The 24,821-nt window shown below is 52.8% G+C and overlaps 5 protein-coding genes across 5 annotated transcripts, besides 1 other annotated feature; all 5 read right to left on the bottom strand.

The window, feature by feature from the left end:
* Positions 1–4,030: 4,030 nt before the first annotated feature.
* Positions 4,031–6,445, bottom strand: LPMP_354370 (protein kinase-like protein; the record flags this gene model as incomplete). Its single annotated transcript, XM_010705068.1, has 1 exon — positions 4,031–6,445. The coding sequence occupies one exon, from the start codon at positions 6,443–6,445 to the stop codon at positions 4,031–4,033; it is 2,415 nt and encodes an 804-aa protein (XP_010703370.1).
* Positions 6,446–10,828: 4,383 nt separating this feature from the next.
* On the bottom strand, positions 10,829–12,940 carry LPMP_354360 (hypothetical protein; the record flags this gene model as incomplete). Its single annotated transcript, XM_010705067.1, has 1 exon — positions 10,829–12,940. One exon carries the CDS (start codon positions 12,938–12,940, stop codon positions 10,829–10,831), a length of 2,112 nt encoding a protein of 703 aa, XP_010703369.1.
* Positions 12,941–13,784: 844 nt separating this feature from the next.
* On the bottom strand, positions 13,785–17,024 carry LPMP_354350 (paraflagellar rod component, putative; the record flags this gene model as incomplete). Its single annotated transcript, XM_010705066.1, has 1 exon — positions 13,785–17,024. One exon carries the CDS (start codon positions 17,022–17,024, stop codon positions 13,785–13,787), a length of 3,240 nt encoding a protein of 1,079 aa, XP_010703368.1.
* A 943-nt stretch (positions 17,025–17,967) lies between these two features.
* On the bottom strand, positions 17,968–19,803 carry LPMP_354340 (hypothetical protein; the record flags this gene model as incomplete). Its single annotated transcript, XM_010705065.1, has 1 exon — positions 17,968–19,803. The coding sequence occupies one exon, from the start codon at positions 19,801–19,803 to the stop codon at positions 17,968–17,970; it is 1,836 nt and encodes a 611-aa protein (XP_010703367.1).
* Positions 19,804–20,227: 424 nt separating this feature from the next.
* Positions 20,228–20,726: a repeat region.
* A 456-nt stretch (positions 20,727–21,182) lies between these two features.
* On the bottom strand, positions 21,183–24,146 carry LPMP_354330 (hypothetical protein; the record flags this gene model as incomplete). Its single annotated transcript, XM_010705064.1, has 1 exon — positions 21,183–24,146. The coding sequence occupies one exon, from the start codon at positions 24,144–24,146 to the stop codon at positions 21,183–21,185; it is 2,964 nt and encodes a 987-aa protein (XP_010703366.1).
* Positions 24,147–24,821: the final 675 nt, after the last annotated feature.

Below are 24,821 nucleotides of genomic sequence, written 5' to 3'. Positions count from 1 at the left end.
AATAGGGGGAGAGAACGAAAAAAAGTAAAATGGAGGAAAGGGGGGAAGGGGTGCGCAAAGTAAAAATGATGTTTTCTTCCTCTAGCCTACTTTTGTATGTGAGAACGAAAGAAGCAACGCCTTCGAGGTGCCTTCTTTTTCTGTCGAGCTTCTCAACATCGCACAATTGAGAAAGCGCGCGCGCTGCGGAGGGGCAAGTAGCGAGGAGAGAGAAGAGAGCAAGATGAACAGCATGTATATATATATATATATAGCCAGAAACTTTAGAAAAGGTAGTTGAAAGGGAGGAGCCTAACAAACGCAAGTGCGTGAGAGCAAAAAGAAGCAGCCGCACAGAAAATGGGGGGAGAAATAGTAGGCAAGCCAAGAAGAGAAAGATGTAAAGATCGCATGAACGATTAAAACGAGCACACACAAAAAAGTCTTCAGGGGTGATAGAGAGACACGCTCTTTTTCTCACCTACGCTACCTCTCCACCTCTCTTTCGATTTTTTTCCCTCAGAGAACAGACGAAACGTAGAAAAAAAAGCGAGAAGATCGAAAAGAAAGAGCCCCCATGGCACGATCAATAGTGATAAAAGTGCTACTACGAGAGAAAAAGGGAGACAAGAACTGAATCAAGAAGAGGAAAAGAACTCTTTCTTAGACACGCACAGCAACACACACACGCGTCAAGAGAGAAAATGGAAGCGTATATGGCAATTACATGGTACCACCAAAGGGCGAAGAGACACAAACGAGTCGGAGGGAGAGGGGAGAACAGAAAGCGGGAGAGCAGAGACAAAAAAAAAGCATGATGAAAAAGGCACAACGGATCACCGCACGATAAACCGTGAGGAACGGAGATGGGGGGACGCACATATATATATATATATATATGAGAAGTAGAGGGGAGAACATTCAAGAAATGGAAAAAAAAAACATAAACCCACACAAAAGGGATGTTGAGAGAGAGAGAGGGTACTCACTGAGGAAGAACACACACACATACACACACACGCGGAAATCGGAGCACCGAAAAGGAAAAAAAAAAAACAGTTGGGAAGAAACGAAAATACAATGCACTTTCGTTCGAAAAGGAAAAAGGGGGGAAAGTGAGTGACATCCATAACGCAAGAAGGGGGAGAAAGACAAACATGCGGAACAAGTGAGGCGATGAAGATGAAACCAAGTGGAAGGACACACACACACCTTGATCATTCAAAGAAAAAAGGGGAGACAGCGAAAAAAAAACGAAAGACGTGAGAAATTGAAGGCGCATTACAATGACTCCGTCAGATATGACGAAGATGTGCGACGATAGATGCGCCATTCTTTTTTGTTGTTGTTCCGCGTGTGTGGGTGTCCCTCGATTCGCCTCTTGTAGGCGTGTGGGTGCGTGCGTCTCTGTCTTCCGCTCATCCGTGGATGCAGGTGGTCTCGATTACACAGGCGCCGAGAAAAAAAGAGTGAGAAAGAGGTGAGATGTAGCGATACAAAGGGAACAATAACAGTCAGCTCTTTAACTATAGGAATCTTGAAAACGTATGTGTGTATGTAAGGGAAAGAGAAGGAGAACAAGAAAAAAAAAGTGGGAAAACAAAGAGGCGGAGAAGCCATGTTCTCTCTGTTTCCCTTTCGGTTTTATGTTTATTGGGCTTCACCACTTCCTTCTGTTTCATTCGACGCTTCACAGAGGGACATTCGCGCTTCCTCACATCTTTGTCTTTGTGTCCCCTCCTGTTCTCAGCATGAGTGTTGTTGTGATGGTGGTGGCCTTTTGGTCTCTCAAAGAATCATATTACACAGAGATTTACATAAGATACAGGGGAGATTCATTTCTCTCCTGTTTTAGCCGAAGAGCCCAACAACAACAACAAAAAGGGAACGTAAAGAAAAGGGTGAGTGCGCCCGCCTCTCTCTCTCTCCTCTCTTTCTGCGAGTGCGCAGATGGGAACCACCACGCGCACACGTCGAGAAAAAGAAAAAAAAGGACCAGTACATGGACAGGATGGGAGATTCGCAATAAAGTGCCGCCATTGCATAGGGGCTGCGATGTCTCGCACTGCGATGTCTTCTCCAAGTCACATCTCTGTGCCCATTAATGCATCTCAACGAGAAAGTCGAAGTGGCCGTAACCAACACACCGACAAAGAAGAAAAATACAAATGCAAAAACAACGCGTATCATCGTAAAACAAAATGCAAAACAAACAAACAAAGAAACGAACACACGCATATAAAATAAATTAAAATAAAAATACTAAATGGACAAAAAACATGAAGAAACAAATCCAACGGAGATGGAAGTGAAGTAGAGCAATCCGGGACTGGAAAGATAGAGAAACGCTGAAACACAGATTGCAAGAGAGAGGAAGAGCTAAAGAGGGAGGGAATGAGAAAAAGGAGCTGAGAGAGAGAGAGAGAGATAAGATAGGTAGATGAAGAAAAAAAAAGTGGAAAGAGAGTGAGAGAGTTCTTGTTGGGTCAAGGAGGAGAGAAGGCCCAAATAAAATGGGGTTAGAACAGTAGGACAAAAAAAACGCGCAAAGACTCGGAGAGGAGAAATCTAATAAGGGAAACACACACAAAAACGCGGGGGTGCAAAGGGGGAAAAAAAGGAGAAGAAGAGCCCAAACGAGAGAAACAGCAAAGGAGGTTGAGGTGATTAGAGGGCAGAAGAGAGAAAGAGACGCACCAACGCCGAAGCACGGGAACATAGGAAGGGCAGTTTCTCTTTCACAGAAAGCGGTTAAGTGTACAGAGAAGAAGGTAGGCCGAACCAAAGAGAGACCAAAAATAAAAAAGGAAGGGGGGCCGAGAAGAACTCAAACAAGAAGAAAAATACAAAAAAAAAATGAAAAAAATAAACAACAACAGAGGAAATGAAGTAGAAGTGCAGATAGGCAAGAAAAAGGAGAAAAGACACAGTCGTGAATCAGCGATGTACACCAGCATCTAGATCTCCTCTTTGGGGAAGTTCTTTTTTCGTTAGACTTCATTCTCTGCTCGCTTCACTCCCCCTGTCCTTTTTCTTTTTCTCGTTTCGAAAAGGTAGGGGGCAGTCATAGCAAAAAAAAAATCGTATGTGGCAGCTACAACCACAAATATATCGGTGCGTTTGCTTTTTGTGGGTGTGTGCGCGCATGCAGAGTAAAAGAATGAACCCTCTGTATGTGCGTAGAGGTGACATCGCCAGTGCTGTCGATGAGAAAAGTCGCCGGCTGCACTCATACACACGCGCAGTGACAAACACATAGCGAGAAGACAATAAATCCTGAAAAGAGGGTAAACATCAGCAAAACAGAAAAAAAAAACAGGCAAATAAGCGTGCGAGAAGATGCGATGATGGTCGCTTTGTATTGTGTACTCAGCAAACGCAGAAGGAACGCAAAAGAAAAACAAAAAAAACACACATTAAAAAAAAGCCCGAAGCAAGAGAAGGAAGGAAAAAGAGCGCTGGAAAGTAATACTGACAAAGGGAGGCAAACATGAAGCGAGAGGGGAGGAGGCACACGAAACGAAACTTATGAGATATAGAGAAGGACCGGAAAGAAAGCGAAGACAGAAACAAAGGCGAGAGGGGGAAAGTGAATCTCACACCAGTAAAGCAACTGCACTTGATGCGCCCCTATCGCCCCAATTGTCTCTGTTGCCTTTATGCTTCCTTGCGTGATTATGATCGACGCAGACACGGTGAGTGAAACGAGAGCATCTCGTTGTCCTCCTTTCCTTTCTTGCTTGTGGACATGGATGTCCAGTCACATTACCTTCTGCTGTTGCAAGTCCAAAAAAAAAATGAAAAAAAAAAGAAAACGAGTGCAAAGCGATATTCGCCAACTCTTTATTTTTCCTTGTGTATTTCGCTCCTTCACAAATGAGCAACCAAAAAAGTGAACACTAGCGGAGAAGCGTGGAAAAATAGGAGCACCGCAAAGCCCCATGAAGGACTGACAAGAGCCAGGACACGCGTGCGCTGGAGCGCACGAGGCGTTCAGGTGACTGGCGCTGTGGTCGTCGTCAATGTCAACCCCACTGCAGTGGGTTCCCGCTCAGGGAGAGACGACCGTGGTACAGGCGTGGTGCGGTTGAAAATGGCACAGAACATAAGGCGGCATCCCGGGTGGGGCCATGTCAGAGTAGTAGTCGCATATGCAAGGAGCCGTGCCCGCACTTGCAAGCACGTACGACGGGACACCGAGGGGTTGTACTGATGCTACGGAGGCGGCGGTGGAGGGATTGGAAGCTGCGGTTGGTGTGAATGCCAACGGCATATGCGCGTGTACGAGCGCCCCAGCTGGTGAGAAAGTGGGTGATATGTTCATTCCCGACGGTGGGTATTGCTGCTGCGATGTAGTTGCGGTAGGGGAGCAATAGACACCACCGACTGGGCTCTGTGTTGTCATGCCAAGTGGCAGAAACGCGGGGCCAACGTTTGAAGCGACTCGGTGAGTCACCTGTGTGAAGACTGGCACAGCACACTGCATCACATGCCCCGTGGTATTGGTAGTGTACACTGTCGGGGCCGCGACAGTGGGGTAAGTGTTGAACGTCTGAGCAGGCTGATGCTGCGAGGGAGCACTGAGAGGTGACACATTCATTTCCATCCCCAGCATTGACTCCACTGGCGCTACGGTGAAGGGCACGGCTGCGCCTGGGGCGGAGTGGACTGAGTGCACCACAAATGGACTCAGAGGAGAACATCCCATCGGCACGCTCAACGGCGAGGTGGTCATCATTACCGGCTGTCCAGTGGTGGTTGTAGCCATAATGCACGGCATCGCCGCCGACGTGGCAGACATAGGCGGAAAGCAGGCAGCTGGGGTAGCGGTGTACGGGCACGGGGTAGCCTTGCAGGACTGCGGGACGTTGTTCAGGAACGGATGGCACAGAGCTTGTGCGCAGCTCAGTCGCTGCGACTCGTCAGGATGCAATAGGTCCAAGATCAGGTCGACAAGTCGCTCCAGCTCCTCTGAAGTCCCATCCACGTCTGAGTCGCCGTAGGGAGTAGCGGCTAACAGAGCGTCCTCCTCCATCTTGGCGTTCGGAGCATCGGCGGTACGGCGAGACCGCAGCTGCTGGTTGCCGGCCATGTGAACCTCTTGCAGTTTCTGCATCTGGTGCTTGCGCCACCGCTGCAGCCCTGCCTCGCGGGCGGAAAAAATCCACTGCCGCATGTGCTCCCGTCGCGCATCAGGCGACATATACGCCATGGGAAGCTGGAACTGCGCTGCCAAGCATCCCAGCGTAAGCGCCGCCTTAGACGGATGGCCAACGTGTTGGACAATCAGTGAGAGCTGATGCTGCAGGTTCTCGCCCGGGAAAAGCGGTTTGCCGGTGAAGAGTTCGAAGAGGACGCAGCCAACACTCCAGGAGTCGATTGCGGCGGTGTATGGAAGCCCACACAATACCTCCGGCGCACGGTACCAGAGTGACTGCACATCGTAGTACGTGTTCTCGTTGAAGCGGCGCACGGCGCCGAAGTCGATCAGGCACGTGCGGCAGTACGGATTAGAATCGGGACTGCATTTTTTCCGTTCCTGACACTCGTTACCCTTGTTGCTCAGTATATTGCGATCCACACGTAGGTCGTTGCAGCTATTGTTACCGGTGCCGGGGGTGCCTGCTGAAGCGGTTGACATGCTGAAGAGTGCATCGAGTCTGCTGCTGTGACGCAAGTCCGCGCTGCTAATCGCAGCTGTGACGTCGTCGCTGCCGCGCTGTCCGTGCTGCTGCTGCGAGTAGCCCCCAAGACGGTTGCCAGGGCGCGAGGAAAATCCCGTGTTCAGATCGCTGTCCTGGAAGGCCACGTTATGAGTGTTCTTGAAGGAGTCAATCGAGTGCACGTCACGCCAGAGCTGATTGTGGGTATTGCCATTGGTGTCCAGCTTCAGGGTCTCTAGTCCGGGCGGCTGTACGTTTGGGAAGTTGTTGTGCTCGCCGCTCTTGTTCGACAGTCCACTGCTGGAATTCTCGCTCGTGGAGGGTCCCAGCACTGGCGAGGAGGAATCAGAGCTGACGGGGGTGCTGTAGCGCAGCATTATGTTCTCGGGCTTGATGTCGCAATGCATGTACCCGCCGTTATGGAGCGAGGCCAGGGCGCCCAAGACGTGCAGAGCAACTTGGCGCACTTCGCTCAGCGACAGCGGACCAAAGCCACGATTTCGAAGTACCTCAAAGAGGTTTCGGTCCAGCAACTCTGAGACAATGCAAACATGTCCGGCGTCCTCGAAGGAGTCCAGGATGTTCGCAGAGTCGTGGTTTTCTTTGAGGCATAGCAGAGCGCTGATTTCGTTCAAAGCGGAGCGACGGTACGCGGCGTCACTTTGCGCGACCTTCACAGCGACATCTTTGCCTGTGAGAGTATCGTGGCACCGTATCACCTGCCCATACGTACCTGTACCGAGAACCTTGTTTGGGATGTAGCGACCCTGTTGGAAGGACGCCGGAGCTCGGTAAGATTTCATCGTCGCCAAACAGGAAAGAAAGAGAAAAAACAAGCACAGATCCGCTGTCGGCCGCGAACAAGAGAAAAAGGGGGGTGCTGGATGTTGGTGGTGGTGGTGATAGTCGGTAGCCGTGCGTGAGAGAGAGAGAGAGATCAGGAACACGGCCAGCACGAGAATAAATCATAACAGTAATACTAACGACGGTAGGAAAAAAAAAGAAAATGAGCGTGTGAACAATTCGGCGAGGAAAAAAAAGCGAAAACGCAGCCAAAGTTGTGGGCGAACAACACACACAGACGGGAGATGAAAATTTGACAATCTGGGGAGCAACAGCAGAGAAACAGTGGTGGCAAAAAAAAAAATTGTGGTAAAAGGCTTAACGCAAACCAAACAAAGGAAAAAAGATGGCAGACAAAGACGAAAAAAAAAAAGAGAGATTAGAAACGCAAGATCAGAGTTATGCGAAACGAGAAAAAAGAGAAGAGGGAGAGGAAGAGGGAGAGGGAGAAAGCAAAATAAAAATTGTGGAAAGTGAGAGTAAACAGAGAAAAAGAGAGAAATGGGAAAATGGGAAAATGCGCAGCACTTTTTTTACTCACCTTTCGAAGGCAAACTCTTCACTTACAAGCAAGTAAAAATTTAAAACAAGGGAAAGGGGCAAGCAAACACTCGATTGTGTTGTGGTTCTTTGTTTTCGCCAGAAAAGAAAGCAGAGAAAAAGGCGACGGGGCGCCGTAAAGACCTCAGACACGCACTACAGCAATACACGTTTTCGTTTGTAGCCTTTGCTTCAGTTGTGTGTGTGTGTGTGTTGCTTCCCTCCCTTTGTTTCGTGCTTTGTTTCCTTCGTTTTTCTTAGTGAGGAAGATTGAAATCCCCCCCCAAAAAGAAGAAACGAAATGCAGCAGTCCCTCTTCGTGTTGCTCGGGCGAAAAGGGAAAGAACAGCAGTGCACTTTCCCCTTTCCCGTTGCGTTCGCGTTTTCCCTTTTTTTGATGTTGTGATTTCGCTGACCTCTTCTTCAGCGGCTTCTGTTTCCCCTGTTCGGTTCTTGGGTGAATCAACAGAACGAAAAATAAATGGAAAAGACAGAGTTGTGACTTAACCTGAAACACAGAAAAAAAAGAACAAACGAGAGAAAGCACTCAAATGCGCACACAGAGAAGAGAGAAAGGAGAGGAAGGAGGGAAAGAGAGGCAAGGTGGGTGAGGCGAGAGAGAGTGGCACACAAAAAGGGGGGCAAGCGGGTGCTTTGCAGAAAGATAGTGATAAAACCGCACAGACTGAAGTAGAGGAAAAGAAAAACGAGAGAGAAGGGGATGGATCAACCTCACACGAACAAAAGAACAAAACGCGACGATCGTGGCGAAAAAGCACCAGAGAAAGAGATAGGGGGGAAGAGCTGAGGACCCCCCAATTCAAGACGAAAAAAAAAAACAAGAGAAAAAACGGTGTCCAGCTCACCACACTCGAGATATTGAGGAAGCGAAAAGGAAGAGTAAAAAAGGAAAGCACCGCAGTAAGCGGAAAATTAAAAGAAAAGTAATAAACACAAAAGACAAAGGGGGGAGCAGAAATCGATAGATGACGTAGAAAGGCAAAATAAGAAGCGAGAAAAGCTAACAAGGCACGAAAGGAAAAAAAAAGAACGTACAAGTCACACACACGCACACACGGAAGAAGAAAACAAAGAGAGAGAAAAAAAGAGTCGATAAAAAAATCAGAACAAAATAAACCAAAAAACTAAAGAGAGAGAGAGACGGGGAGAAAGGGAAACCAAACAACGTGAAAGGGAAATAACGAGAGTGGCTTATTTGCGAATTGAAGTGGAAAAATCGTGACGGAGACAGAGCGAGCCAGAAAAGAGGATAAAGTGGAGAGAGGCAGAGCGCAGGATGCACAAAAGACAAGAAAGAAAAAAGAGAAAAAACAGCGCAAAGATAGATTGAAGAAGGGAATCCGTCCTCCTTGTTACCTTCCTCTTTGGTTGTTTTTTTTTTTTTTGGATTCACGTTGCGTTGCTGTTGCTCTTCCTCCACGCGGGAACCCTTTTTCTTTTCTTGGGTGCTTCTCTGGCTCAGCGGGCCGTCTTCGTCGAGTTATTCGTTCCTTTTTTTTCCGCCTATTCGCTTGTTTCAAAAACAAAGCGCAGTTGAGATGGAAACGAGAAGAAACGACGCGACAACGTTTTTTTCTCCTTTTCTTTTGTCGGCTCGTTTGTCTTCTCTTAAAAGAAAAAAAAAAGAACAAAAAGGGAGAAAACGTTATAATACAGACGGACAACGAACAGAGAGTGGGGTCAATTCAGGAGAAATACCGTTCAAGACAGACAGAAATGCAAGGAGTTGAGGGGTGAGGGAAGGCAGTACGGCGTGTGCAAACGTTCTCACTCACACAATCAAGCAGAGTCGAATTTTGTAGTGCTCTCGATGCCTCTTCTCTTTCTCTTCTTCGAGGGAGAGTCCTTTTCCCTGTGGAGGCTTCTTCTTTTTTCTTCTTGCGGCCTTCACAAGGGTAACTCTGAGGTGGAGAAGGAAACTTAAGGGGTTCACGCTATGTACGAACCAAAACCGCTGTAGGTTTGCATGTGTGTGTGTGTGCGCGTCTCGATGTGTCGGTGTATGGAAGCCCTGCTATTGTGAGAAACGTGAACAGAACTTTTGTGTAGGTCCTTTGAAAACAGGGAAAAAAAGAGAAGTGAAACTAAGGGGGGGGGGCGGGAGGGGGGACGGGAGTCGTTGCGTGAACGGTGTTGTGTCCGTCTTCTTGTGTGTATATCACTGGACTCTCTCCTTTTCGTGGGTAGGTGGGTGATCGTGTCCGCTATTGTTGCACCGCGTACACGTGTTGCGAGTCGCCATGAAAACTCGCACCACAGTCAATCGGATGTGTGGATCAGAGCAGCAGCAGCAGCGAGAGAGCAAAGAGAGAGCAAAGAGAGAGAGAGAGAGAGAGAGCAAAAAAAAAAAGGGAAAACGGAAAATAACTGGCTCGAGCACGGGTCGCGAACTGTGTCTTTTGTGCGATCAAGCGCAGCGTGCTGAGGAATGAAGAAGAGGGGTGCGAAAGGAAGAAGCAGCTGAAGAGATGACAAGAGCAAAAAAGAGAAACAGCACAGCAAAAAGAGAAAAACAAGGAGGCACAATCTCAGTTGTCACGTAAGCAGTGGAAGGGAGAAAACGAAGAAGGGGAGAGGCCAAAAACAACTTTCATGTACGCACTGCCGTAACGTGGTCAAGGATGCGCTGGGTGATGTAGAGACCGTACCCTTGAGAGAGACGACTGCGCGAGGTGTTGAATCGGATTCGAAGGATCGTGAACAAATCAACACGTCTTTTTTTCGTTCCTTTATAGATGTATAAAGGGCACCGGAGAGGGGTGCTTGAATACGATGCGTATAGATGCCCCCCCCAAAAAGAAAACAAGGAGACACACCGTTGTACTTGGCTTCCTGTGTCACCAGTTTTGTTCTTCTTTTCTCTTCGTTCGCGCTTACTGTACCTCAGCCGGCGGCAAAATGACGTTCGGCCTATAAACCCACTGGTAGTGCAGAGGTGACAAGGTGTGGGTTCTTACTCGGGGTAGTTGTGATGGACGTAATCGTGAATGACACTCTCAACTTCCGGGTTTCAATCGTCAACTCAATCTCCTGTTCGACAAATTTCTGTTTCTCGTAGCTCCACTAGTGTACGTGCGAGGCAGAGTGCTCGAATGGTTTTGAAAGGAGAGCTATGCGCTGTAAGAGGTCATACACGCGTATGTCTGTATGTGTGGTACGTGCGCACTTCACGTATGAGAGAGATATGAGGGAGGCTGTACAGAGGGAGAACAGGAATCCAGCGTTGTGTGTTGGTGTGTCGGTGATGTGAAAAGGTATGGTGAGGGGAAGTCACAAACACACAAGAAAATAGCGAGTTTGGATTCAAATGAAGATAGCCGGAGACAAAGAGAGGAGGTAAAGAAAAAATGGTAGAGGGTGAGAGGATCACAAGGGCAAGAGGGAAAGGCCAGGAGAGGGAAGAAACATCGCTCACTGACACAGACATTTGAAGAAAAGAACACACTCCTCCTAAAGTTAGCGCGAGGCGCCCAAAAAAACGCAGCAGGAAGAGGCCTCCTTTTTCCTCGCTATTGTCGTTCCTTTTCGTCGTTTTTTTTTTTTTGGTAGATCGCCCCCTTTCCTTATCGTTGCCTCATTGAAGAGATTGCGCGGCAGGCGTCGACTCGACCATCAAGGCCCAGTCGGCTTGGGAATCTGATGATGTGCGCTATCGCGTTGTGTGCTGCCGAACGTAGGTGCACGACTACACGCGTGGGAAAATTAAAGCCATCTAAGGAGGGAGACATTAGGTTCCTGTGTTGCCTTCTTTTCGCTGTGTCCATCTTACACTTTCGCGGCTTTCAAGCAGTGATGGCTTTGCGAGCCGCCTGTTCCACCACAAGTCCAAGGTCCACGCGCCAGAGCGCTACCGTGCGGTCCTTGCTCACGGACGCAAACAAGTATACCAGCTGCTCCTCTTCACTCAGCGTTTCCGAGCTGCTGTTTGGAGGTGTCGCGCCCGAGACGTCGACTTCGCTCAAAGGCGACTCATTGAGTTGTAGGGGGCTGCCCTGCGTGGCGGCCGTAGAGCTGGATGCAATGCAAGCCGTGATGGTGGTGGAAAGAGTGCGAGGCAAGTCGACATACATCCTCGGCTGACGTACGTCAAACCCAAACGCCGCAACACGCGCGATTGACGGTGGTGCCATTCGCACATCATTTATCGTTTCTCGTTGGTAGCTAAGAATGCTGACAAGTCGACCGTCTCGTGCGTCGTACAGCCGCAGTGTGCTGTCCCAGCAACCCGCAACGACGAGATTCCTTTGCAAGAAGACGCTACCGATTCCTTTCCGCAATGCCACACTCCACATCAACCGCGCCTCCAAAAGCTCCCCCGCCGTCGCCGCCACGTCGTAGCAGTGCATGGCTCCCTCTGAGGAGCAGGCAAGCACCCGTCGCCCACTCCACCAACAGATCAGCGCCGATTCGGCAAAAGCGCGGGTGACATTGCGCACCTGGGCAACAGGCGAAGATCCATGAAGATGGAATACCTCTCCCGGCTGTTCTATCATGTCTGTCACATCCGCACGGCGATAGCGAACCAGCACGATGTGGCCACTCTCAAATGCTACAGTGAGGTGCTGCGCGTCATGGCACATGGTAAGGCGCATGATCGTGCCTCCCTTGAACGTAGGGCATGCCGAGAAGGTGCATAAACGCCGGACGGAGAAGTTGCTGGACGCCGTGGTGGCCACCGGGTGAGCGTAGCATAGGATCGAGGCGCGTTCGCCGCCGGAGGCCACAGATTTGAGAAAAGCTGCGGGTTGAGAAGGATGGCTAACCTCACTTTCCCCAGAAACTTTGGAGGGCTTCTGTTCCATCGCCGCCTGACGTCGCTCCTCTGCAGCTGCCCGTGCAATGAGAGCATCCATTGGGTTCATCCCTGATGTGCTTACATTATCCTCCTCTTCCTCGTAGACGTTCGCACTGCTCACCGACGAGCGGGGCCCGTCGAAAGCCCTGCTTTCTTCCGACACCGTTCCATTCGTGGGCTGCACACTGCTGGGGTTTCGCCATGCCAACTCCCAGACTGTCACCTCACCTCCTAACTCGTGAGGAACGGCAAGATAAGTCCGCGTGAAATGACTCACGACCTTCGAGATGCTCTCCGCTGGACAGAAGGCATGTTGGGGGGCGGTGAGCACCACGACAAGCTGCGGCACTCGAGTGGGCAATGAAGCGGCAGGTACATCAGCACACTGGCGCTTCAGGGACCAGATGTACACCCGCTGATCGCGACAGTGTGTGTAAAAGCAAATCGTTGACGAAGGCGTGAAGTCCAATCCTGGTGCGCTATCATCCAGAACGTCACCTGTTGATGAGGCTAACATTTTCTGAGAGTCGAGGCTGCGCGTTGGTTCCCGTCGAGAAAGTCGAAATCGCTGACGCCCCGGCCTCGTCCAGCCACTAGGACTCTTTGCGGTATGCTCAAGTACACTGGGACACAATGTGCTGCTCGACACTTCGGCATCCACCCCACGCCGCAATGTGTCCACAACACCGCTACGCTCTGGGCGTGCTGCTCTCTGCGGAGACGAAAGCGACAAAGGGATAAAGCCTACTGATAAAATGCTATGGCTGTGTGGACCGAAGGCCGGTGTAACAGCTTGTTCCAGCAGCACCGAGCTTCCGGGCCGAAACCCACCTGCCACCGGAGAGTCGGTATGAAAGCCCTCTTGGGAGCAACTACGAAGTTGCCGGTGGGCCTCCGCCAAGGCCAAAAAGGAGACTATCTTGCGCCGTGTGGAAAGGTTCCACAATACTACATGCCCACCAGCATCTCCGGAGAGGAACCAGCTTGATTCATCCCGCTGATACACTTCAGAGGGGTAGAACTTGCAGCACAGAACTGGATCGGCATGCTCTTGCAGCACAAACAGCGGCAGCATCGATTGCTCGGTGGCGTTTGACATGACCTCCTGAAACTCGCCGTAATGCTGACACATCCTTTAGTCAAACCCTGGGAGTTGCTTGAGTAGCACAACATGCATTAGCACGCAACTACAACCTAGAGGTCAAAGCACAGTCAGTAAAACAAATGCCTCTTCCGCACACTCCAAGAAAGGGAGATGGTGAAAGAGAGAACAGTAGCGATACTCAACTGAGGCAAAGGCTGCCTACTACAAGGACGCCCAGCAACCTCAGCGCTTAGTGGAGGAGTCAAGGGCCACCATAGGCCAGAAAGAAAACATTTTGCTTTTCGCTACGTTACGAGCGTGCCTACCAGCCGCGTGGTCCCAAAGTGAGTAGGAGACACCCTGAAAAGGGGGTGTTCAGAAGGCTGTACATTTTCGGTTATCCAGTCACACATATACGAGATAAAACGGGGCAATGGGCAGTACGATCCATTGAGGTGCATGGCGTGAAGGCAAATGAGAAGGAAAAAAAAAAAAGAAGGGACACTCAGCGGAACTTTGTGGGCCCTGCGAAGAGTGTTGATTTATATACATCACCAACTGCAATGAAACTCCATGCGGTAGTTCCTCACTGGCAGAAAGGGTAACGAAAAGAAGAAAAAAGGTGTGCTCAGCATACATAGTGACCGAAGAGGCGACCAACAGGGTAGAAAAAAAAGCTCATATATGGTGCATGGGAAGCAAAAAAAGTGTACATCAACCAGGGGGAAAAAAATGGAGAAACGAATCCAACAGGAAAGGAAAAGCACAGGACGTGTATGTACTCCGCTCGGCAAAAAAAAGAAAGTGCACAAGGTGAGTGTACCCTTACCAGCGCCACCACTGCTTCACACGATAGCTTCTACTTGATCGGCTGCACCTCCGCCTGCATGCAGCCCTCAATGGACTCGTTCTTAAGGCTGATTGTCTGAGCCACGTAGTAGTCGGTAGAGCGAAACTGAGTCTCATCGCTCACCTCATCGAGCTTCACGTCACGCATGTCGATCACTGCACGATAAGGCGTTTGATTAACGTGCAGCAGGCTCGCAATATCCTCCAATATTTCGCGAGGGATAGCCGTGTTTTCCAACCAGATGTGCTGAAGCTGCGGATTAACCTTGAGGGCAAAATACAGTGCCGCACCGCCGTTCGCACCAATTGCATTACCTGTAAGGTTTAGTGCCTCGAGCGCATGATTTACACGCAGTACCTCCGCAATTGCAATGCAGCCCGCATCAGAGAAATTGTTGCTGCTAAGATCCAGCGACTTTACAGCGCTGCAGTCCTGCAAAATTCCGGCAAGAATAACCACATCTTCATCCGTCAGTTTGTATGAGTTTGTGACACCGTTGAGGACAATGTCTTTGGGCAGCGCTTCGCCGCGGGCGGTTGCCAAGTGCAATTTTTTGAGTACTTCAGACCCCAAGTTCAGCGAAACCAGGTGCGAAACACGCTCCAAACTTTGAGGAGAGAATAAGTTATTGGTGACATCCACACTGCGCAGGTGAGAAACACGCTCCAAACAGGCGATAATCTGCTGTGCCCCAGACTGATCGATCTGGTTGTCCGATAAATCCAAGGAAACCAGTGAAGGGCATAGTTCCACCACCTCCACAATGTACGGAACACAAGCTGACGAAAGGGTGTTGTGCGACAGCTTCAGAGACCGCAGCATTCGAGAGCCCACCAAACTCGCACACAAGAATTGGCACATCGAGTCATCGAGTGAGCAGTCGATAGGGCGACTCATGTCAACGTCCTCAAGAACCGCGCCAGCATCGATAGAAAGGATAATATGCTTCAGCTCAGTCGGGCCGGTGTTCAAGGCGAGGTTTCGCTTCAAAAGTGTCACCTGCTCGCTGACTGCGTCGTCATTAGCAACACCAATCCACACAATACTCTGGTTTTTTTCGAGGCCCTTAGCGAGGATTTCGATGCCGAGATCGGTAATGTTGGTGTTATACAACAGAACCTCACGGAGCGTCTTGGTGTTCGGAAAGCCATCCAACAATTTCGCCACGGCATCATCATCGATTGGGTTTTTTGATAAATTAATCGTTCGCACCTTGCACGTGCATTGGGATAACATTGCAGCCAGCGCGGCACAACCGTTTTCGCCGATGTGGTTTCCGCTCAGGTCGATGACTTCCACAAACGTGTTGTTGTTCAAAGCAGTGCAGATAGTACTGACACTTAGGTCGTCAATCACACGCTCGTCATCTGGGTTGGACAGCTCAATTTTTTTGAGCGACACATCCTCATCATGTAGGCGGTAGCAAACCCTCTTCACTGCAGCGCACTCACGATTAAGAGAGCACGCGATCTTCACTCGCTCGACAAACTCAGCGGGGACACGGGTGCGCTCGAGCTTGAGCTCGCGCAATGTATTGTTCTCACGTAGCACGCGTAGAAGCGCACTAAGACCATCTTCATCCATCATGCTGTTCGACAAATCCAGCAACTGTAGCGTTTGATTCGTCGCAAGTGCCTCGCAAAGCCTGTGGGCACCGCGGTTTCCAATCGTACAGCTGGAGAGGTTGAGTTCCAACATGGTGCTGTTGCTGGCAATGTAGTCGGCAAGGTACGAGGCCCCCATATCGCCAAACGAGTTGTGCGACAGATTCAGTCGCCGTACCGTCGAATTAAGCCGAAGCGCCTGTGCGAGAACCCACACTGAGTCGTCGTTGAGAGTGACATCGTTACCTGAAAAATCAACGGATACCACATCCTTGCAGTTGTTCTCGATCGAAGGCAATACCGAGCGGATTCGCGGCGGGGCACGATTCACCATCGTGAGCCCCGCCATTTCCTGCATGGATGCAGTAGAAATGGCGGGGTTTACATCCACGTTCAGAGTTGTCAGCTTCGGATTAGCACGAAGCGCGGCTGTGATGAACTGAACACTGTCATCGTCAAGACTGTTGTTCGCAATATTGACCTCCTCCACGGCGCACTTACCTTTCGCCAGCACCACAAAGAGCGTTTGTATACCTGTAGCTGTCACGTGACAGTTTGCCAACTCAATCACCTTTAAGGTTGAGTTCTTCTGAAGGGCATCAGACAGCAATTTCAGTCCAGCGTCATCGACCAAAGTGTTACTGATGTTCAGATGCTGAATAGCTGTGCTGGCGGCGATGAAATCAGCAAGGTGATACATACACGTGGGCAAGGGCGCGTCCCATTGAAGGTTGATCTCTTGCGCAGCTGAGGAATTGTTGCGGAGAGCGACAACAGCGCGCTTGATGGCGGGGTGTTCTTGGTTCACCGCACACTCCTTCTGAACCACACCGCAATAGGCTGGTGTGATTGAGGTGGCAGTGAGTACAAAACTGGTGATGCAGCTGTTGTGATCAAACATGCTTGAAATAAGCTTCCGTACCAGGTCATTTGTGAGCCCCATGTTTGAGGAGAAATCAAAGCTTCTCAGAGAGCGGTGATGGGCGAGGTCGGCAGCTTCGACAAATTTCAGCACGGCGTCGTTTGTCAAAGAGCATTCCCGGAACGAGAGACTGGAGACTTGCGTGTCTTTCAGAAAGGTACCGACCACAAACATACCGCCAGGGCCGAGGTCAAGACCGCTGAAATCTACGGCTTCGAGGCCCTCGAGTTGGAGCAGGTACTGCAATAACTCTTTCTCCAGGTCGCCATAGGTCATTCCAGAGAACGAAATTTGCGAGGCTTTCCCGGAAAGTAGTGTGGAGCGCACAGCAAGAGGGTATTTCTCGCGTTTGCTCAGATAGTAGAGACGTGCTGCCGTTGCAACACTGCAAGCGTTGTTTCGCAGGTCAAGAAGTTTGATTGATGTCTCTTTCTCAAAGAGCGAGAGAAATTGGAGAGCACCATCTTCGTCGATCTGATTGTTGTGAAGGTCCAGTGATTGCACCAGCGCAGTCTCTAGGAAGCGCACCAGACATGCCACGCTAGAGGATGTAATGCTGTTGTTAGATACATCAACCGTTTTGACATCGGTAGGGGAATGCTCCAGTGCGGTAATCAGCAGCTCCAGCTGATGATCATTGAGGTCGAGCTTGGCGCACTTGATGTGCCCATCACCCTTCTTGGACAGGCTAGCCAGGGTCTCTTTAAAAAGATCCTCCGACATTTTCTTTTTGTGTCACGAGAGAGGGGAAACTTGTATGCAGCTTGAAAGGGGGGAACAGCGGCTAGCTGGGCAGGAAGAGAGGGTGCTCTCGCTTATGATCGGGCTAAAGAGCAGTGAAAAAAAAAAGGGGAGGGCGGTAGAGGAACGCAGTGAATGGTGAAGAGGCTGCTAGAAGGGGTGCGAGTGTGAGATTTCGCAAAGATGAGCGTTATCCTTTATGGCGCACATTGGTAGGGGCCCTTGAAAGGCACCGTAAATGCCGTTGTTGGTGAACGGAGTTGAGTCAGTGAAGAAAACTGTGAAACTTCCTTTTCATCGTAAAGTGCGGCTTCACATTTTCCTGATTGGCTGTTTTGCGGTAGCCCACAGAATTCAACCGCGCTGCAGAGTCACGCTTTCTGAATTGTGGCTTTGTGTGGGTGGTTGCCTTCCTGAAACCGCACAGCGTGATTTACGCTCTGGAATTCCAAAGGGCAGTTCCGCTGCAGGGCTGGCCAATAACCGTGGGCTGCCCGTGGCGTCTGTGGGTGCGTCTGCCACGCGTTGGTGGGCTGGGTGTGTGTGGGGGGGGAGGGGGGTGGCGCTGTGGCCGCGGCGCGCTGTTTTGGTTTTGGGGTCGGCTTGGGGTGGTTGGGGGGCTTTCCGGGGAAGTGCGGTGGGGCGTCAGCGTTCCCTGCCGCTATTCGGCAAGGCCATCCGTTCGCAGACGCGTGTGGAACACGGGCACCACCACCACCCCGGACTTCGATTCCGGGAACCTTGGTTCGGGTCCGGGCAGGAGAGGCTTCCCCCCTGCCCGCTTTGGGGTAGGTCAGGGCGGCCTGCGCGGGCGTAGTGTGCGGAGCGGTGGCCGGGTAACGACAGCCCCCGCACTTTTTCTTTGGCCGAGCAGTTGGACGATACGGAAGCGACGTGTGCGCGTTGTGAGGCAAAACGCTTTGATCTATGCCTCCTTTCCCATCGGGATGGCACGGAGCTCAGCTGTCAGCGCTGTTACCAGCCGCTGGCACAGAGAGTCAGTTAGCCCATGCAAACTGCTGAAGCGCTGTGCTACGTCTCGTATGTTATCCCCCGCGTGTAAGGCAAGGCGCTCTTGCCTGCCGTGCGGCAGATCGACGTCAACATATAGCAGCGGCTTGGCAAGGTGTGCCACCGGTGCCCGCACGGCAGACTGTGCTGCAGGCACCGAGTGGCAGCTCGCCTTTTGTAGGCTCGGCTTTGGCAACTGCGCGCGCTGCCGCGCTGCGATCATGCGGCGCACCGCCGTCTCCAAACTGGTCGTCAGAGGGTCTACCACTGCTTCAGCCGGGTTGCCATCGCTGTGGTTGAAGGGCTGTCTCGTCCACCACGCAAGGCTGTCGCGCGCCTGGTACAACTGCTGGATGTTCGGCTGGAAGGTAGGCAGCGGGATGGACGCGGGCTTGCGTCTCTGCACAATAGCCGTATTGCTCAAGCTAACAGGGCGCTGCTCACAGACAGAGTTGATGGCAGGCTTGAAGGTGCACTCGCGCATCAGCCCGCCAGGAACGCGCTTCGTTGCCCTCTTGAGTTCCCTGCTAGCAGTGCTTGAGAGCAGATGCGAGTCACTCGGTATTGCACGGAAGGACGAACTCGTGCGTCGACTGTGCGACACGGGCGTGCTGCAGAGACACGACGCCGCGGCAAACGGCGAGCGATGATGGGTGCGGGAGGTGGCGCTTGGATGGGTTGGCGTGGTGATGACGGGTTCGCCTGGGTTGCGTTCCTCCGGACTGGGGTCGAGAACCGCCGGCGGCTCCATGGTCATCGGTGACCGTTCCTCACCACGAACGCCAGCCTGCGGCTTCTCCGCTGAGTCTAGGGTAGTGGACGATGTGTGAGAGACGTTGGTGTGTAGAAGGTCGGCGTCGCTCTCCGCTACGTCGACTCTCCTCTCGTCACCACTATCGCTGTTGGTGGATGGCGATGTGCTCTCTGTGTCCGTGTGTGCCTCTTCCTTTCCTCCTTCGCGACTTCTCCACACAACGGAGCATGAGGACGCTGACAGTGCGTTGCCAGCCGAAGCGCTGCTACCGCTGCTGTCTACCTCTGGCGCAGTGGGTTCTGACGCTGGCACCGCCTTCATGCGTGGCGGTGGTGCCACTCGGTGCGAGTCGCTCCCAGCGTAGGGGTGGTGCATTGTTGCGCCGCTGGAGGCGCTGTCGCGCTGCTGTGCCACTGGTGACGATACGCTTACTTGCGCCGAGGTAGGGGCCCACCGCGTGGGATTTGTAACAGCCGCCCGCCAGACTGTCGAGAAGACGTATATGAACTGCGCCGCATCCACTGTTTCGTCTTGCCTGGAGGCTTCCGAGGCGCCACCTTCGAGTGCCATTGCCGTGAGAAACTTGGTGATCAGAGCATCGTGCTGAGGTGAAGTGATACCCAGTGCGTTAAGCATCCCAAGCACCGTTCTCACGTACACCACCCGTGGCCGACGCTGGGGGAGCGTGTCGCCGCTGTTCACGGAGTGCACGCCACGCACTAAGGCTGCTTCGGGTTCACGCGCCTCCCTGATCGCCACGCTGTGCCAGAGATCCCACACACGCTCTACAACATCGTTTTCAGTGTCCATAATGAATGCCTGCGTCCCAGGCCTGGGCGTCGGTGCGCCACGCTGTCGCTGCACGTGGCTTTCCCCACGGCTGGCAGACCTCCGCTGCCCATCGTGTTCCTGGCGCTCGCGGAGAGTCGGCGCATACCGGGCAAGGCGCCTACTGCGTGGATTAATGTGTGGTTGGAATGGGCATGCGTTTTCCATCGCATACATCTATAAATGGCTGTGAATGCCGGGGAGGGAGGAAGACTGAAAGAGGTCGCTACACAACGATGCGATCAAAAGGCCGAGGAAACAAGAGAACACGGAGGCACAGGAAGTGTGGCATTTCCATTCAGTCATTAGGTCACCAGAGCCGAGTGGAAGGTGACGCCGTCATGCAGATACAGAGATACCTCCCAAAGAGGTTTGCGACATCGGGAAGAAACAGACATCGAGCACGTTCGTCGGTTGAGCCCACGTGCGTCTTTGCAAACGCACATACAGTGCGTACGTCACACACCAAGCGCGTTTGTGAGTGTCTGAGTGTGCGGCGGAAGGTTGACCGGTGCGGGTGTATTCAGAGCCTTTAAGGTAAACACACCGACTTTTTCGCCGCGTTTTCACTGCTGAACGTTTGCTGTTGTTTTTTTCCATGTGCCCATTCTGTCGTAGAGAATGAGCCACACTCCACTCTGCCCCTCCCCCCTGGCCCATCGCCTGGTGCGGAGCAGAGGTTGGGAGACCCTACAGCAACGCGCCCACTCAGACACCGGAATGCGGCCCCTGCCTCAGACTCTACACATCCGCTCTGCAGGTCGCCTCACAGCCGCTCCCATGATGCCGGCCACCACCTGGTGATCCTTCAAGGGGACTCAGGCTGCCCACATCAGTAGGCAGCGAGGGCCGGCTGGGGCACGCGCGAGTCACGTGGACACTCTGCCCATCATATGGGCGACACAAGCATGCTCCCTGTCCGCGGGCCGCTCTGGCCTCCCCCCACGTCGTAGGCACCTGACCCGCCCCGACCCGAAGCGCTTCTGCATGGGCAGGGGTAGGGGACTGCTTTGCTCCCTCACACACGCGCAGAGAGCGGGGTACCGGACATCCTGAGAGGCCACGCGCTGAGGGGTTCCCCGTCATCGGGGTGTTGTTACGCGCAAGGAAAAAAAGGGTCGACTCCTGCGTTACGACTCTTATGCTCCCCCCCACCACCACCACCACCACACACACACTTTCTCAGCAGGGGAGGGGGAGGAATGGAAGGAAACACACAAGTACTTACAAGAAAACTGACAAACTGCTGAGGGTGAGAACGAGGAAGATAAAACGCAAAGCAGGGCATCGTTGAGGAGAAGGTGCAGACTTATCAAGCAGTGTATGTAGATGCCACTGACGTGTGCAGGTGTGGCGAGCGGAGTACTACCACCGCGCCATCATGTACTGTTTGAGAGGAGGATACTAGCAGACTTATTCACCTTTAAAGGCCAAGCGAGAACACTACACGATAGACCAAATCAAGACGTCCGGCAACGCGTCAACGTTCTCTGTCACCCTCTCCTCAGCGTTTCTCCTGCTCTCCTTGGTCGCCTCTACCTGTTAGGTTAAAAGATAGTGCCAGAGAAGGTCCCCGCGAGGCAGGCTGGGTACGACACGAGGTGATCTAGAGAGTAGCGCATCATGTTCTGCACCTCCGCCAGCTCCTCCAGCGCCGGCACGAGCGCATCCCCAAAACGAGTCAGCAACGCTCCATGCGAGCGAACCACATCCGCAAGGATGCCTTGCACCAAGTCGACATTTTGGTTGCGTCGCAACCACGTCGTTATGAAAGACAACAAACCTTTCACGCATGCTTGCATCCTCGCCAGCTCAGCAGCAGTGTAGCTGCTGCCGTTCACGTAGTCCACCGCGCGCTTCAGCTCCAGGTCGATCGCTTGAGCCGTTTTGAGAGATAAAAAGTAGTCCATGAGGGCATCATGTTTTGCGTTCACGAGCATCTCCTGCACCCGCGTCAGCGCCTCCATGTCAGCACGCATAACCCGCCCCTTCTCGTTCTCGGCATCGCCCTTGCGGTTATCAGACACCAGGACCAGAAAAGTGGGTCGAAGCTCCTGTGTGGTGGGCAAAAAGAAGGGCACATCTTTTTTCTTGGGCGGGAGCAGAGGTTGGTTCTTCTCCTTGATTTGGTCCAGAACAGTGAGGTTAAACCAAAGGCGCTGCGGCACGTCAGCGAGCTGCATCCCTTCTGTCGCGATTGCATCGAGCGCCACCTGCTGTGCCTCTATCTGTCGACGGCGCACCAGGGCAATGTCCTGCGATGCATCAAACAAGCATGCCTCGGTGGTGGCTGCCTCCCGCTCCTCTGCCTCAGCGACCGCGCGCTCTTCTTCCTCCGCCTCCGTGAGTGCCGCGGTTGCAGACGTGCGCTGCACGCCACCGTTTGCACTACCCTCGCTAGTCCCCTCAGCTGCCCCGTGCGCTGTGGGGAAGTGCAGCCACGGCAGCGTCTCCACCGCGTTCGACTTCGGAGCCAGAACCACCTCCGGCACGTACCCATAGCGGATGTTGTTGACCCACAGATACGCGCCGCGCTCACCGGCGTGGGTAGTGACGAGGAAGAGCGCATCAGGGTGAAAACTGAGGGATAAAGCGGGCGATACGAAGCGGTACTGCCCGACACAGGCGGCGGCGGCCAAGTCCCATATGAGTAGCGCACCATCTCCGGAAGTCGACACTACGTAGCGGTAGGTGTCAGGAGCCAGTGCAAGTGCCGTAACAGGGCTGTTGTGGCCGTCCAGCTCGCGGACTGGGACACGCAACTCCCCTTCGGTGAGGCCAGCGTCAGGGTTGGCATGATAGACGCGAATGGTAAAGTGTTGAGCTACAATAAAGAGCGATGACGACTCGTGCAGACACGACTTGGTCATTGGCTGGCCGGTAGGAATAGTTGCCTTCAACTTGCCACTCCACAGGTCCCACATCTTGATCACACCGTCCAACCCGGCCGTCACGACGACGGTATTGCCGCATGCCACTTCTACGCATTCTACCGAGCTGTCATGAGCTCGATCGGCACCAAGACCGGCGTCGAACAGGTGGCGCACACTGCGGTTCTGCAGGCTCAAAACGGCGACGTTTCCACTGGAGTACCCGACGACGGCGTAGTTGCCGCAGTCCGACAGCGCCAACGCACGGGCGGTGTGGGCGGAAGTTTGGATGCCGGATAGCTTAAACTCCATCGCGCGGCTATCCATGCGCCAGCCGCATGCCAGCGCAGATGCGGTGTGTAGCGACACAAGACTCGACCACTGGTAGTTGCGCGTGGTCGAGGCGGCAAGCGCGATGGCAGGAGGCAGCTTCACGGCTTCCCGCCCCATGTTCAGCTCGCGCCCGCGCTTGCCCAACTTGCCCTGCGACAACTCCCATGAGGCACGATCGGAAAAGACGTGCGTGACACGCAGGGCTCGGTCGTTTCCGGCCGTGACAAGAAGGTCTGTGTTGTAAAATATGGCGTCTGTGCAGCTCCCCATGTGCCCGCGGCGCTCCCGCACCAAAACACCAAGACCGTCCACGGTGTCAAAACGGAATTGCATGAGGGCGTTGTCAGCGCCACCTGTGACGAGCAGTGATGTGTACTCAGGTAAGTCGAACATGACGAGCGAGTGCACGACATCGACGTGAGGACGTTCCAGTGCCTCCAGCTCCGACCGCACTTGCTTAGACCGGGTCAAGGTGCCATCCATGCATCGATTTTCGAGGTTCCAGACGACTACCTCCCCACGACTCGTTCCGGTCACCAGCAGGCCGTCCTTGTCCGTGCGAAATAGCAGCGAAGTAACGGCGCCGCTGTCGCCATGGTCGAAAGTGGTGATTACCTCATCCGCTGCCACGTTGCACACAACAGCCTTCCCCTCCGTCGTGCCGTAGACGATGATGTCCTTGTACCTACTACAAGCGAGCGCCGTGATGGCAGCGACACTCCCAGCGGTGGCGCGTGATGTCTGCACGGTGCTACTACCACTGCCGCTACAGCTGCGCACGGAGTACCACAGGCAGACACCAGAGCGGAAGTTCCAGAGCTGCAGCGTTCCCTCTGCCGTCGCGAGAAGCAGCTTGTTCGTGTACGCTGTCAAAAGTGCAAGGCACGTGACCGTCTCACTCTTCTCCACCAACATCTCTTGTAGCACCGTGCCCGTCTTAAGCTCCCACACAACGATACGCTTGTCCTCGCCAACGCTGAAGAGGAGGTCATCCTGGGCCAACAGGAGTGTGATGTTCGGTTTTGTGGCAGATTCATGATGGCTCGACCAGAGGGGCTTGTGGTGCACGTAGACGTGCAGGCGCGGCCCCTCCCCGACAGCGCGGTACTTGCCGGCCTGTGCCACCGCCTGCACCGCGTCCTGAAACGTCGGACCTCCGCGCATCATCGCCAGTTCCTTTCCCTTGTACAGCTGAAAGGTGCGGCCAGTGGCCACCATCAGCACCGGCGTACCGTAGAGCAGCGTGGGGGACACCGGGACAGATCCGCAGATGGAGCCCACCACCCGAAACGGGTCAAAGGATTGCATCGTCCCCCCTCCCCCTCCTGGTCAGCTACAGCGGAACCCAAAGGGAGATTGAGTCGATGAAGGAGGATGCTCGAGATGTGCAGTGAGAGAGAATGGCGGTGTTCACTTCTTTACGGACAGAGGCAACTCCGTGTCCGCTGTCAGATTCGTCTTGTGTTTCGCCCTTGTTCTCGTCGTTGGGGCCGAGGAGAGGATGAGAGACAAACCCCTGGGGACGCTTTCTTTTTTGTGTGTTGTGCACGCGCGTGGGGATTTGTACGAGGCGGCAGAGAGAGAGAGAAAGGAGTTATATGAAGTGTGATGGCACTTTGACATGATTGAGCGGAACCGGGATGGGAGGTGACGCAGAAAGGAGACTTGTGAGCAGGATGACTCATGCTCACGCAACGGGTAGGTCAAAACTGTGGTGATAAGGGGGTGTGCTGCTTGACACTACAACCCCCCACCTCCGCCCATAAGCTGCTATTTGTGTAGCGTGTACTGAAGTTGAGGAAGGAGGCTTGAATCGACCCAAAGAAGGGGTTTACCTCGCTTCGCTTTCTCTCACTATTTACCGCCACCTTACTTTATATATGTATATATATATATGTGTGTGTGTGTGTGCTACTAAAGAAGGAAGTCGGTTCGTTGACTTCTGCAACTGCTTCTACTGTAGAGCAATCCTCTGTTCACGTT

This window comes from Leishmania panamensis (genome assembly GCF_000755165.1).
Source record: "Leishmania panamensis strain MHOM/PA/94/PSC-1 chromosome 35 sequence".
Lineage (NCBI taxonomy): Eukaryota > Euglenozoa > Kinetoplastea > Trypanosomatida > Trypanosomatidae > Leishmania > Leishmania panamensis.
The sequence above is the reverse complement of the archived record's forward strand: the minus strand, read 5'-3'. Positions and strand labels throughout refer to the sequence as shown.